This window comes from Ambystoma mexicanum, chromosome 1p (assembly GCF_040938575.1).
Source record: "Ambystoma mexicanum isolate Mex_15411 chromosome 1p, UKY_AmexF1_1, whole genome shotgun sequence".
NCBI lineage: Eukaryota > Metazoa > Chordata > Amphibia > Caudata > Ambystomatidae > Ambystoma > Ambystoma mexicanum.
Window position 1 is genome coordinate 1241496559 of NC_090921.1, and position 12079 is coordinate 1241508637.

At 45.3% G+C, this 12079-nt stretch overlaps 1 protein-coding gene across 1 annotated transcript in view; it reads right to left on the reverse strand.

Moving 5' to 3' along the window:
* LOC138540329 (lactoperoxidase-like) overlaps positions 1-12079 on the reverse strand; it is a 172600-nt gene that overhangs the window by 50091 nt on the left and 110430 nt on the right. Inside the window, exons 8-9 of the mRNA XM_069641680.1 lie at positions 8167-8337; positions 5896-6133 (exon numbers count right to left, since the gene is read on the reverse strand). Coding sequence (XP_069497781.1) covers positions 5896-6133; positions 8167-8337 — 409 coding nt within the window. The remainder of the gene's footprint in view (positions 1-5895; positions 6134-8166; positions 8338-12079) is intronic.

Below are 12079 nucleotides of genomic sequence, written 5' to 3' on the forward strand. Positions count from 1 at the left end.
ACACTCCTCTACCACCTCCTGGAAGAACTCAACCTCATTGTCCTCGGTCTCACCGAGACATGCTTCATGGCCAGCTCTGTCACAAGCTTTGACACTTTCCTCTCTGATGGCTACAAGATCCTCCCCACACCACGATCCAACCGACCTGGTGGGGGTGTAGCCTTGATCTTCGTAGAGTGGATTTCTGCCTCTGTCATTCTATGTAGGCCTACTCCTCCTTTGAATGCCTTGTCTGCAAGATTTCTCTCTCTCTCCTGGCCACTCTCTCACCATTGCTACTATCTATCGTCCACCTGGTCAGACTACCTCTTTCCTCTCCGAGTGGGCCGATCTTGTCTCCTCCCTCTTGGCCTCGACCACTCAACTTCTCCTCCTGGGAGACCTCAACATCCACCTGGATGCTTCTTGTCCCTCCTCTGGACTATTTCACAACCTCTGCGACTCTCTCTTTCTGTTCTTCCCTCTGGGCCGACTCAATCTGCAGGGCACACTCTAGATGTTCTCATCTCCTCAAACCTCCCCCGCTCTAACCCTCTCACCACTCCTCTCTCCTAGAGCGAACACTTTCTCATTTCCTCCCATCTCCCCCTTTCTACCCCTCAGGTCAAGCCAACTCCAACACTGCCACCTATCTTCTCGGTTATCCGGCCCATGAAAAGTGTGTCAGATGAGGTTTTCCTGCCACTTTCTCTCCCCCTCTTCCACCTCTGACTGACTCACATCCTGACACAGCCCTTTCCAAGCTTCACTCTGCTATCTCTGATACTCTCAGTGTTCTTGCCCCCGTCATGAGGATCCACTTGAAGCCCAAATCCACGTGCAACTCTTGGTACGACTCTGACCTTGTCACCCTTAAACGCAAGTGTAGGGTGGATGAGAGGAAATTGAGGGCATCTTGTGCATCCTCTGACAAACTGGCCTGCCACCGCTCCAAAGGCAATATCGGCACTAAGAAGAGAGCCCACATCCAATTCTGCATCTCTGCGGCATCTAACAACTGGGCCGAACTCTTCAAAATCAACAAGGAGCTGGCCAATCCTGCTGCAGTCTCTTCTACTTTACCAGTCCCATCCCAGGCCTTCTGCACGCCCCTGGCTTCTCATTTAATCTCAAAAACCCAGGCCATCCTCTCCTCCTCATCCTGCTTCTCTCTATGCTACCTCCGGCCCCCTCCCCTCACTCTTTCTCTTCCTTTCCTCTGTTCTCGCCTGACGACATTTCTAGACAAGTCCGATCTATGAAAGTCTCATCAAAACAGGTTCTTCCCTGTGCATCCAAAACTATCAAGGACCATATTGACACACCCACTCCTGCCCTGGCCGACTTCTCCAATCACTCCTTCACCACTGGAGCCTTCCCCTCCCCCTGAAGCATTCTCTTGTGCACCCTCTTCTCAAGAAGCCCTCAGCTGACCCCTCCTGCCCAGCTAACTGTCGCCCGATTTCTATCACTCCTTACCTGGGCAAACTCCTTGAAAAGCTGGCCATCTCCTAAATTAACCTCCATACTGATTCTGTTGGTTGTCTCTATGACCACCAGTCTGGATTCGGAGCAGCCAGAAGTACGGAAACTGCTCTCCTGAACATCTGTGAAGACCTGCTCTCCAACCTCGATTCTAATCTCCCCTCTGTCCTCGTCCTACTTGATCTCTCTTCTGCCTTCAACACAGTCATGACACCCTGCTCAACCGCCTACGTGATAACCTGGGTATCACTGATCAGGCCCCGGCCTGGTTGACCTCTTTCCTCTCCAACTGACCTTCCCAAGTCCAACTTGGGTCCTCCCTTTCCTCTATCTTACTCTCTAATTGTGGTGTTCCCCAGGGATCTAACCTCTCTCCTCTTTTCAAACAATAACCGCCACCTCTCGCCCATCGCATTGCTGCTCTCTGTTCCAACTTTCAGTGCTATGTGGATGACACTCAGCTCATTTTCAGGCTCCCCTCTGCCGCCTCTTCTCCCTCTCTCATCTCTGACTGTCTGCAATCCAGGAGTGGTCTGCCGCCAATGCCAGTAAGACAGAGATCCTCCTCATCTGCACGTTCCTTTCCTGTCACTCTCTGGCCGGCCTCCCTTGGCCCTCTCCTGCCCCCACCTGCAAGGCTAAGAACCTTGAGGTCATCTTTGACTCCACACTTGCCTTTTCTCCTCACATCTCCGATGTCTCTAATAAGTCAAGCAACCAACTGCACCTCCTCAGAGGTATTTGTCCTTTCCTCTCCTTCCCCCAGATGCTCACTGTCTCTATTGCTCTGGTTCTCTCTAGGCTGGACTATTGCAACAGCCTATTTCTAAATATGCCTGCTACCACTCTCCGCCCTCTGCAACTCATCCAGAACAGGACTGCAAGACTTGTCTTTGGCCTCAAGACCAGGGCTTGTATCTCCCCAGCCCTGAAATCTCTTCATTGGCTCCTAGTGGCTGCAAGGATTAAGTTCAAGACCCTCTGCATTGTCCACAGGGCCTTCTGGGGCCTGGTTCCGCAATACCTTCAGCTCTCGCTTCAGAAATACTTTCCTACTCAAGCTTTTTGCTCCTCCACCTCCAACTACATCAGGGTCAGTCACTTCTCCAAGCAACGAGTTGGTGGTAGATTTCTCTCTTTGGCTGGGGCCTCCCTCTTCAACAGCCTTCCTGCCTCTCTGAAACTTGAGGAGAAACATCTTCAGTTCCGAAAGCACTTCAAGACCTTCCTCTTTGCTTCTGCCTTCTCTCTTCCTCTTCCCTGCTGATCTCTGTCGGTTATTGCACTGGGCACCTGGCTACCTTCTGAACTCAGACCCAGTTTCCTGCCCACCCAGCTGCATACCCGCACTGCCTCCTGGCAACCCTTGTACTTGGGTCTGTATCTGCAACCCTACAGTCCCCTTACCTGTACTTAGGCAGCTATTGTCTGTGCTTAATTCCTGCACCAGCCACCTGCTGGCCTCAGTACCTGTTGTTGTCTTGATGCCGTATTCATGCACTTTCCACTCCACTCCTTCTTCTTGCACTGTCCTCCTTCCCTCTCCCCTGCACTTGCGTGTTCACAATGTCACTGAGCCTAGTAAGATCGTTTTCTAGTCCCCCCTTGTGCCCCACCTTGCCTCATCATGCCTTGAAACACTTGTGTATGGGCGCGCAATAAATGACATATCATATAAATAAAATATCATAAATGCAAATGCTTGTCAATGATCTCCGGACAAGCAGGCAAAATGAATGGGTCACTATAAGCTGAAACTATTGCATTGGAGTACTGCTGGGAGGGAGCAGGCATGTGAGGAAGGATTCACAGCTTGTTGGTGGTTGGTTATTTATCCACCCATTGACTTCCGAGCCATGCTAATCCCTATTACCATTCCTACCCACTACTCGCCCCGCTCCAAACAAAACACATCCTTCTGAGATCACTAGCTACCTCTAACAAACAGTAACATCAAACTTTGAAACAGGAAAGCTATTTCGAAGTAAAAATCTGATACTTAATGGATTAATTACTTGTTTAACTGCTATACTGGTGTAATAAACGTTCTTAACATCCATGCTTTCAGCCACTTGATTTATATATGTTTCACGCACTGACGTCCTCTCATAAGCAAGTATTGACAAAGCCAAGAGTTTTGCCCGACTGGACTAAAAGGTAGGAGTACTGCAATCTTTTGTTTTGTTGCAGGACATAAAAACATATCCATTAGTCTGAATAGTTTCTTCTCCTGGCCTTTTAACTTTAAATGCTTTGGAAATGCCCACTCACTTGACAGGTTTAGCGGTTACAATAGGTTTCATAATGAGCTAACCACATAAGGTTGACTGTGCGGAGTGATCAAAAGTTCCAATAAAGCATGACTTGTTTAAGGAAAACAACAGTATAACTACATGGATAGTTTTGCAGATTACGTCACAAACGGACGTTTAAGAATGAAACTCTATACCTGGTCCTAAAGCATGCACTTAAAAGGTGTTTGCAAGAATGATTTCTATCTCCAAGGGCCTAGTCTGCCAGCGTAGCTAGTCTGGGCACCACTGGGTATGTTCATTTTACACACAGTTCTTGTAATCTTGTAAAGCCTTTCAACATCAAACTGGAAACAAACAGCTGCGTAGCAAGAGCGCAATGAACAAGTTTGCTAAACATACCAGCAGTGAACAATGTATACATCTTTCAACTGCATTTAGCCTTCTCAAAAAACATGAGCTTTCAGAACCTCGTTTAGTTTGAGATTTAAGGCAATTTAAAACGGCCTGGCTTGTGAGCTACTCTAGGTGGCTTTGTGTCGTGCCTATTATCCAGATTAAAGGTATCCAGAGAAAGCACTGCTCAAAGAAATCAGCCACAAAACATCACTGGCCTCATTACGGGTTCGGTACAGTTAACAAAAGTGCGGTAAATCCGTTAGTACCACTTCTCTGGCGGTTACGGAATTACAGCCACTTTTTACTGCACTGCCAAATTTAGAGTTTGGAGGTAAAGTGCAGGATTCACGTTCAGCAAAAAGCAGGATGTGAATTCTCCACTTTACCTACAAAAATTGGCATATTGCCAGTGTGGTGTTATTACTGGCGGTAAATCGACAAAATTCCTCTAGGTGTCCCATGGATTCTAAAAATGGGGATTTACACCCCTGTGTACCATCCTTTGTAATCCTGTGGTAATGCCCTGGGTCCAAGTGGCAGTACCGGTAAATCATTTTGCTGGTAAATCTGCAGCTTTACCACCGACCTATGACTGTCAAGTCAACATGTATGCTGCCCAAACAAAGTAGTACTTAAACAGACATATCAACAGAAAAAGCAAAAAATGCATCTTTTGCCGCTGAATTACATCTGTTTATGTGCCAGCAGCTGTAGAGCGGAATGAAATGAGGCAAGAAAATAACGCCTATGTTGAGTTTGACGGTGTGGTAAAAAAGTGGCGGTAATTCTGTTAGGGACAGTTTTTTGGGCAACAATGGAATCACTGTCACTTGTACTCCACTTCTGAGTTCCATGTTTAGTCTTGAAGTAGTGGATTGACCTCCAGCAAGATGCTGAAGGTCAACTCTCCACTGGAAGGTGTGGGCTGATTTACTGCAGTGCAATTACCTTCGCTGCCACCTTTCATAAGGGCCTCATTATACGTTTGGCAGTAATTCTGGGATTTCTACTGTGGTATTAACACCAAACACATTCACTATTAATGCCACTCGGTCCCGCCAATGTACAGCCGGATTCTATGGTTAACATTGCAGTGTTAGTGCCCATTTTGGAGCCATAGGACCCCATGGGGATTTATCGTGAGCTGTAATTTTGCCTCAGTAAACCTGCTGATTTTTGGGCTTGAAGGGGAGGAGCCGCTTGCTGGAGATAAATCCACCACTTCAAGGCCATCTCAGAGTTCAGTGGTGCGTTAAAAGTGGTGGTAATTCCGTTACTGCACGAAAAAGTGGTGACAAGGGAATTACTGACCCTTTTTACTGCACCACTGAAGTCCGAATGAGTCTAAAAGGAAGAATAGATAAAAACACATTCAAGCCAATGGCAGCTATTCTGGGAGTTGGCTATGCATGGCTGTGATTAAGCATGGAGAAACCAATACAATTATCTCACACATGTAACATGCACTGGCAAAGCCAACCGATTTGGCTTTTGTGTAGGCATGGAAGCCACATTTTCCAGGAACTGTCATAATTGAACTACCTGGACATAGGATGGCAAAAGATGGCAAATTGTGCCATCTCCTGGGCATATTATTGCAGTGTCTGGCAAATGCATATCTAATGCCAATAAAAGGGCCAAAACCTGTTGGCTTTGCAATGCTTTTTAAAGGTGAAATTCCCCCCATACATTTGAGTAAAGGATGATGGGATGCTATAGTTGAATGATTCAAGAAGATTTCCAATCCATCTTTGCAATATATTAACATTTGCATAATGACCTGTCTCCATTGCGGATTTTCCTATATTGTCTTCCAAGAATGCAGGATAGGAGGGGTCCAACTCTTCCATTCTTGACAAAAGGCTCTGATATTGCCCCGATCCACAGGTCAATGTTTTCTGGTGTCTTATACACGTCAATGAGCCTTCTGGCAAGTTCCATATTTCTTAGGATAGCACCAAGCTGGAACAGGTTTTTAGCAGCAGGGAGGCCGCAGAACTTTCTCCAAGAGTTATAACCTGAAAGAAACAGAGAAACGGTTTATCTTTTGGTTCTCTTTACACGTGTGTGAAGCGATAATGTATTGTGTTAAACAATATTGAGGTTGCCATGACCAAAGTCTGGAAACAGCTTTCAAGATCACACATATTCCTATCCCAAAAACGGATTATTGTAGCATCCTTGTAAGCAGACACGTTGTTTGTTGTTTTTTGTGAAAAGAAAGTTATATTTTTTCTTAGTCTTCCTTTCTTTTTCCTTTAAAGAGGAAGTGCAGTACCAACCGTATAATAAAAATGTATATCACTGCATAGTCAAGACCAATAAAGAACACCGGTTTAATAAGTGGGAGAACTTTTTTATATATATTTGATGGGGTCCCCCAAAACCCCCCTCCTCTTTTATGTAATCCCTATACCCAGCCACCCCCCGACCCATTAGGTCCCCTTACCCACTACCCATATTTTGATGAGTTATTTCATTGAATATTATTTTCGGTAAAAGCCATGGACAGTTGACCTAAAAACGATGACAACAGATTTGCAAACATTTAAAAAAAGGGGTTCACCAGTGGATTCTTTGCAGAACTTTTGCCAGTGGAAAATATCACCTCTGCCTGTGGTATCTTTGCAAATACACTTTATTCAGAGTTTACCATTGGCTATATAGTGGTATTTCCAGAATACCACCAGCGTCGTTTTAGATATGCCAGTGTTGGCAGTGGTAAATGCTAAAGTCGTGATTTTACACTTTTTATGTCTGTTTCTACCTTTCATGTCAAGGTGGGAATTGGGAATGTACATAGTGATTGATAGTACATTTATTATATGCCCTAAAGGCTCAACAGTGATGATTTTCTTCATCTCCAGAGTAAACTGGAGCAACAGGGTATCAGAGATTTCCCCGTTTTCACCGCACTAGCATGGCACAGTCTAAAACATGTGTTAGTGTATTGGTGCCAGCGGCCTGCACTTCCCTTCTGTACAATGTAATAAATCGGCAATATTTTTGGGGCTGCTTTGGAATTTTTATCTCCAAATGCACGGTGGAGGTAAAAACACGTGTCCTATAAAACACATCAAAAGACGTTTCCTGCACCACTGGAGGTGATACCTCCATGGCCTGAATCTAATCTAGGAGACAATAGCTGGCAGTATTACTCCAATGCAACCAGAATAACCTTACCAGCAAACTCATAATAACCCTAAAAGTCCTTCCGTCTTCTCCTCAGGGGGAAGATGCCCGCTTTCGCAGATACTACTCTACTGCACTATTCAGGGGGGACTAGTCTTGTGACCGCCTGCTCATGGATGCGGATCACTGATTCTTTGTATACATGCAGGGATTGCCCTTTTGCTGTTTATAGTGCAGGCATGGACAATGAAGGCGAGTCCTTTTCTATTTCATACCGGATATACCTGTGCCCCCGCCCACTATGTTCCCCCATCCCACCATTTGCAAAGTCCATCATGGCTTCACCAGTGCTCCAGTGCATTGCCAGCGGACTGCGCTAGTTGTGCTCCACAGGATATCTCTGGGAAACCCCCCAAACCATGATGGGTCCATGGTCAGGGGAATCATCATAATTCTCTGGTGCTCACGTCTGGCTGAAGTGAGTCCCTGTGCCAGCAATAATTCCACGGACATGAAAACACAACTAAACCAGAGCCCCGCATGCAAGAGAATTGGTGGCTATAGTTGAAATCCACAACGAGTGATTAACTGTGGTTATAAACATTTTCAAAAAAAGGAATCATCCCCAAAATGATTCCAAACCTGTGATTAAGGACTTTTTGGCAAAGGGAGACTTTGGGCTACAACTGGTCTGCCAGTCAAAGGAGTGATGTGTCCTAAAGCATGCAGCTTGTTTAAAATTGTCAATTAGAGATTATATTGTATCCCAACTAAGTTATTCTTCTGTTTCACAGGTAAACTGTGTTTTTGTTACTTTATGAATTGATTTACCCTGTACATTACATGTTTGGTCATTGGCTTTATGGCAGAATATGGTTGAGTGTTTTGTGTTAGTAATAGAAAGTCATCATATAATTACTTGGAAGACCATGATCTCTCCCCCGCTGAAGATTGAAGGATGCTAAGTCAAATCCTGGCTTTGGTGGACGTTCAAAGAGTTTCTCCCGGAGCTCATCGCTGACCATCTTGTCTTGCCGGTTTAGCTTCGCCTCATTGGCCACTAGGCCACGGAGGAGCGGGTCGATCCCTCCTGCAATGGAAGAGAAGTGCATCAACTCCAAATTCATAGAATAACATCCTAAACCTGCCCAGATATGTGCATTATCCTCAGAAGAAACAATTCCAGATGTTATCAAAGGATATACGCCAATGAGGTCTGTGGAGAACAAATGCATTCGATAATGCTTATACAGTGAAATCACCAATGCATAATGTACTGCTTACAAATGTTTCAAACAAATGTTTCAAACATGTTGTATATGTTCCAGGATATTTGATAGTATGGCTGTAAAATGAATATAGGGTAAAATAGCTTGTCATTGTCCCGGGCACGAGAGGCGTTTCTGATGCATAATACTGGGCTGCAGTCTGAGAACAATGGAAAGTGGTTAAATTAGTTTCAGGACAATAAGACCAGTCACTTAAGCTCCGGAGCCCTGTGCGCCCATCTTAATTCCTAGTCGTTCACTGATAATCACATCCAGCTTCAGTATGTGGTTCTGTTAGAGATTTAGAATCAGAGAAGCAATGCAAGAAAGAGTGAATGAGTGAAAGGAAGATCAAACGAAGAAAGCAAAAGAATGAGGAAAGGGCAAAAGGCAGAATGCACGATGGAAAGAAAGAAAGAGAAACAGGAAGGTAAATCACACAAAAGATACTAAGAAATAAAGAGGTGGAAATACGAATACAATCTGAAATGGTACGAAATGAGTAAAATAAAGAAAAAAAGCAAATGAAAGACTGAAAAAGACAGAAAGCAAGAGAGCAAGAAATAGGGGAATAAAGAATAGAATGATAGAAAAAGCAAAAGATAGTAATAAAGAACTGAAAAAGAAAAAGAGAGAATGAAAGGAATGACAGGAAAAGAAAACATGAAAAAGGGTTAAACATGTTCAAAAGAGAGAGAGAAAAGAAAGATGGCAAAGGAGCAATATCAACGGGGAACAGAATTTCTTATTTACCATTTGCGAACTGAGTCACCCTTGGTTATGCTGTAACACTGCGCCTTATAGTAAAAGTATAGGATTTCAGCAACCGAGTGTAGTGTTATTGCCACTTTGAGACAAGGGTCCCTCATCTAAAATCTGTATTTTGAAAACTAAACAGGGAGTGATAAAGTTTAACATTAAAATGTTTCCCCACTAAATTCAGTTGGAGTTCTCATTTTTGGCACAAATTGAAATCTTTGTGCACATTTGTTGCTGTTCTACAAGGTGATACCAATGATTATTTCTATGTTTAGGAAAACCAATTGCAGGTCTGTAAACGTCTCACCATGTGACTGGATGATACTAAGGGACCGGATTATGGAAATATTTGCCCGGGAAAATGGGGACATGCACGCCAAACCGTGCGCAAGTCCCTGTTCGGCAATTCATGTAATCGAATGTGCTGGACTTCACCTGGACTTGTGTGATGTTCGCGCAGGCTCGGCATGTTTTTCTGCGAGTCGCCAACCGCCTTGCACGAGACACATGGGCATGGCTTGTGCAGAGGGCTGGGAAAAGACGGAACACCAAAAATGGGGAAGAACTTGTGAAAAGTGGGCGTTGCGAGGGACGGCCTGCAGGCAGTCCCTGGCACACCCACAATTTCGCAGCACTAGAAATATTCATGGATTTGATCGAGCAACCTTTCAGCCGGGAAATGGCCACACAAGTCCTTCAAACTATCTGCCACCCAAACTCAGGCGTAAGTACACTTGCGCATCGGAATTGCAGGGCAGAGGTGGTTTTGCATGTCGGATTATGGGGTGCACGTACGCAACGCGGTTCTGATCCAATTTAGGGGTGCGCGTATGCATTTCAGCGGGGTGTATTAACAGTTTACGGGGGTTTGAATGCAGATTTTAAGAAGATTTTTCATAAGCATGTTGTTGGGGTGCCGGAAGCAGTTATTGGGAACCCTGTGAAGGGTCCCTGATATATCGGCCTGCTTGCGAGGGACCCCACGACCTCTTTGAAGGGTGTGTGTATTCGTGCCTGGCAGAACACGCAAAGGTAGCTGTCATGGATGTTTTTGCTTTGCATGGGGGCGTGTTGTGGGCGTTCTGGGCATGACTTGCGGATACCCTTACTTTGCGTAGTGAATTCCATGAATACTCAGGGCGTCCATTTTTTGATCTGCGCACAGACTCGCAGTGTTCTAATCGGTGCGTAGCCCCTGCAGGATTTCTGCACACATTCACATGAATCGGGTCCTAAGAATGCTTTACAGCTGGAATAGGTGAATGGGAAAGACTGCCCAGTTCTTCTAATATATTGTAGGCCTACTTGTGCTGGTGATTTTCTGTCCCACATGTATACCAGCAATTTACAGAAACGTTGCACTGGTGTATGCGCAATTTAGCCACGTTAGAAAACCTGCTACATTGGCAGAGCCACATAACCACTGCAGAATACATCTATTTGATTGAGGAACTGGCTATGGACACATAACGCCATGTTTAGTCTGTCTGTGCACCGTGTTGGGATTGTTAACCCACAGCACAGGCAAAATAAGGGGAAGCACAGTTGGGCAGCCAGTGCCTATACACTTGAACAAGCTACCCCTGAGTCATCCCTTCAGACACTGAAACTTGAAGACGTGGTAGGGAGATCTTCGGAAACTCCTACACTCTTTCCCACCCCATACATTAGCACGCGGATACAAGTAATCTGACCCACCCCAGTTGCAAGGCAAGCCTTAGGATAACGCCTGCCACTCTCAGACACTACCTCTAAACTATGACAAGACTGGAGAAGTCAAAGATCTCCTCCACCAACACATGGGTGAGGCTGGATCAAAGCCAACGATGTGCAAGTTCAGGCTCATCTAAAGACAACCTGGTAGCATTCAGCCTCCCTTGAAGATAAGGAATGGTTCTTTACAGCTTTGGCTGAATGTACTTTCTGTACAGGGCATCTCTGTTTTATGGGCAATAAAGCATTTGTGGCACAATGAATGTGGCACAGAAATTGGGGTTCAGGGCAGTCACATGACAGTGGGAGAGAGACATGAAAGCAATAACTTGGGTACAAGAAAGCAGTTCTGCAGCAGACTGTTGGTGGTTTCCATAGGCAGTTGCTGTGCACATTGTTCAATGGTCACTTTAGCCTCCAGTGATCAGATACCAGTGCAGAGCCATCACAAGACGGTATCCCTGCAAACTATCCCCACCAAAAATATCGCCGTACATATGGCGGTTTGTCTCGCCATAGGCAATATTTTTGGGGGTCATTTGTGGTGAGTGGGGGTTTACAGGGTTGTCCCCCGCACATTTTAAAATAATGTGGGGGTTGCTGGGCTGCTCCCACAGGGTCCATGGGTCAATATCGCCGCAAAAATATGGCAATATTTTTGTATCACAATATTTTTGCGGGGATATTAACACATGGAACCCACAAGATACTTGGAATGGACCATTATTGAAGATTTGGTGGTTCCCAGATCGGAGGTCTGAGCCCGAGGGGCTAAAAACGGGGATGCTGCTGGCAGTAGTGGAACATGCAAGTTGCCCACATTGTCCACTAGCACAGAGGTCTGTTTGGAGAGATCCCAGAGGAGAATGATTATTGAAGAAGAAAAGCTTACAAAGTCAGCCATGGAAGAAATACAAGGAGGCAAGTTGTGTGTTACAACTAAAGGACTAAGGGCAGCACAGGTCTCTGGAGCTTGCCAAAGTGGGGGGATTAATACATGGTGATTATCTGACGTGCTGGGAGGACAAGTCTGTGGTCAGTTCAAAATGGAGGGTATTCAGAGTCCTCTGCAGTGAAAGGACACCGCACTTC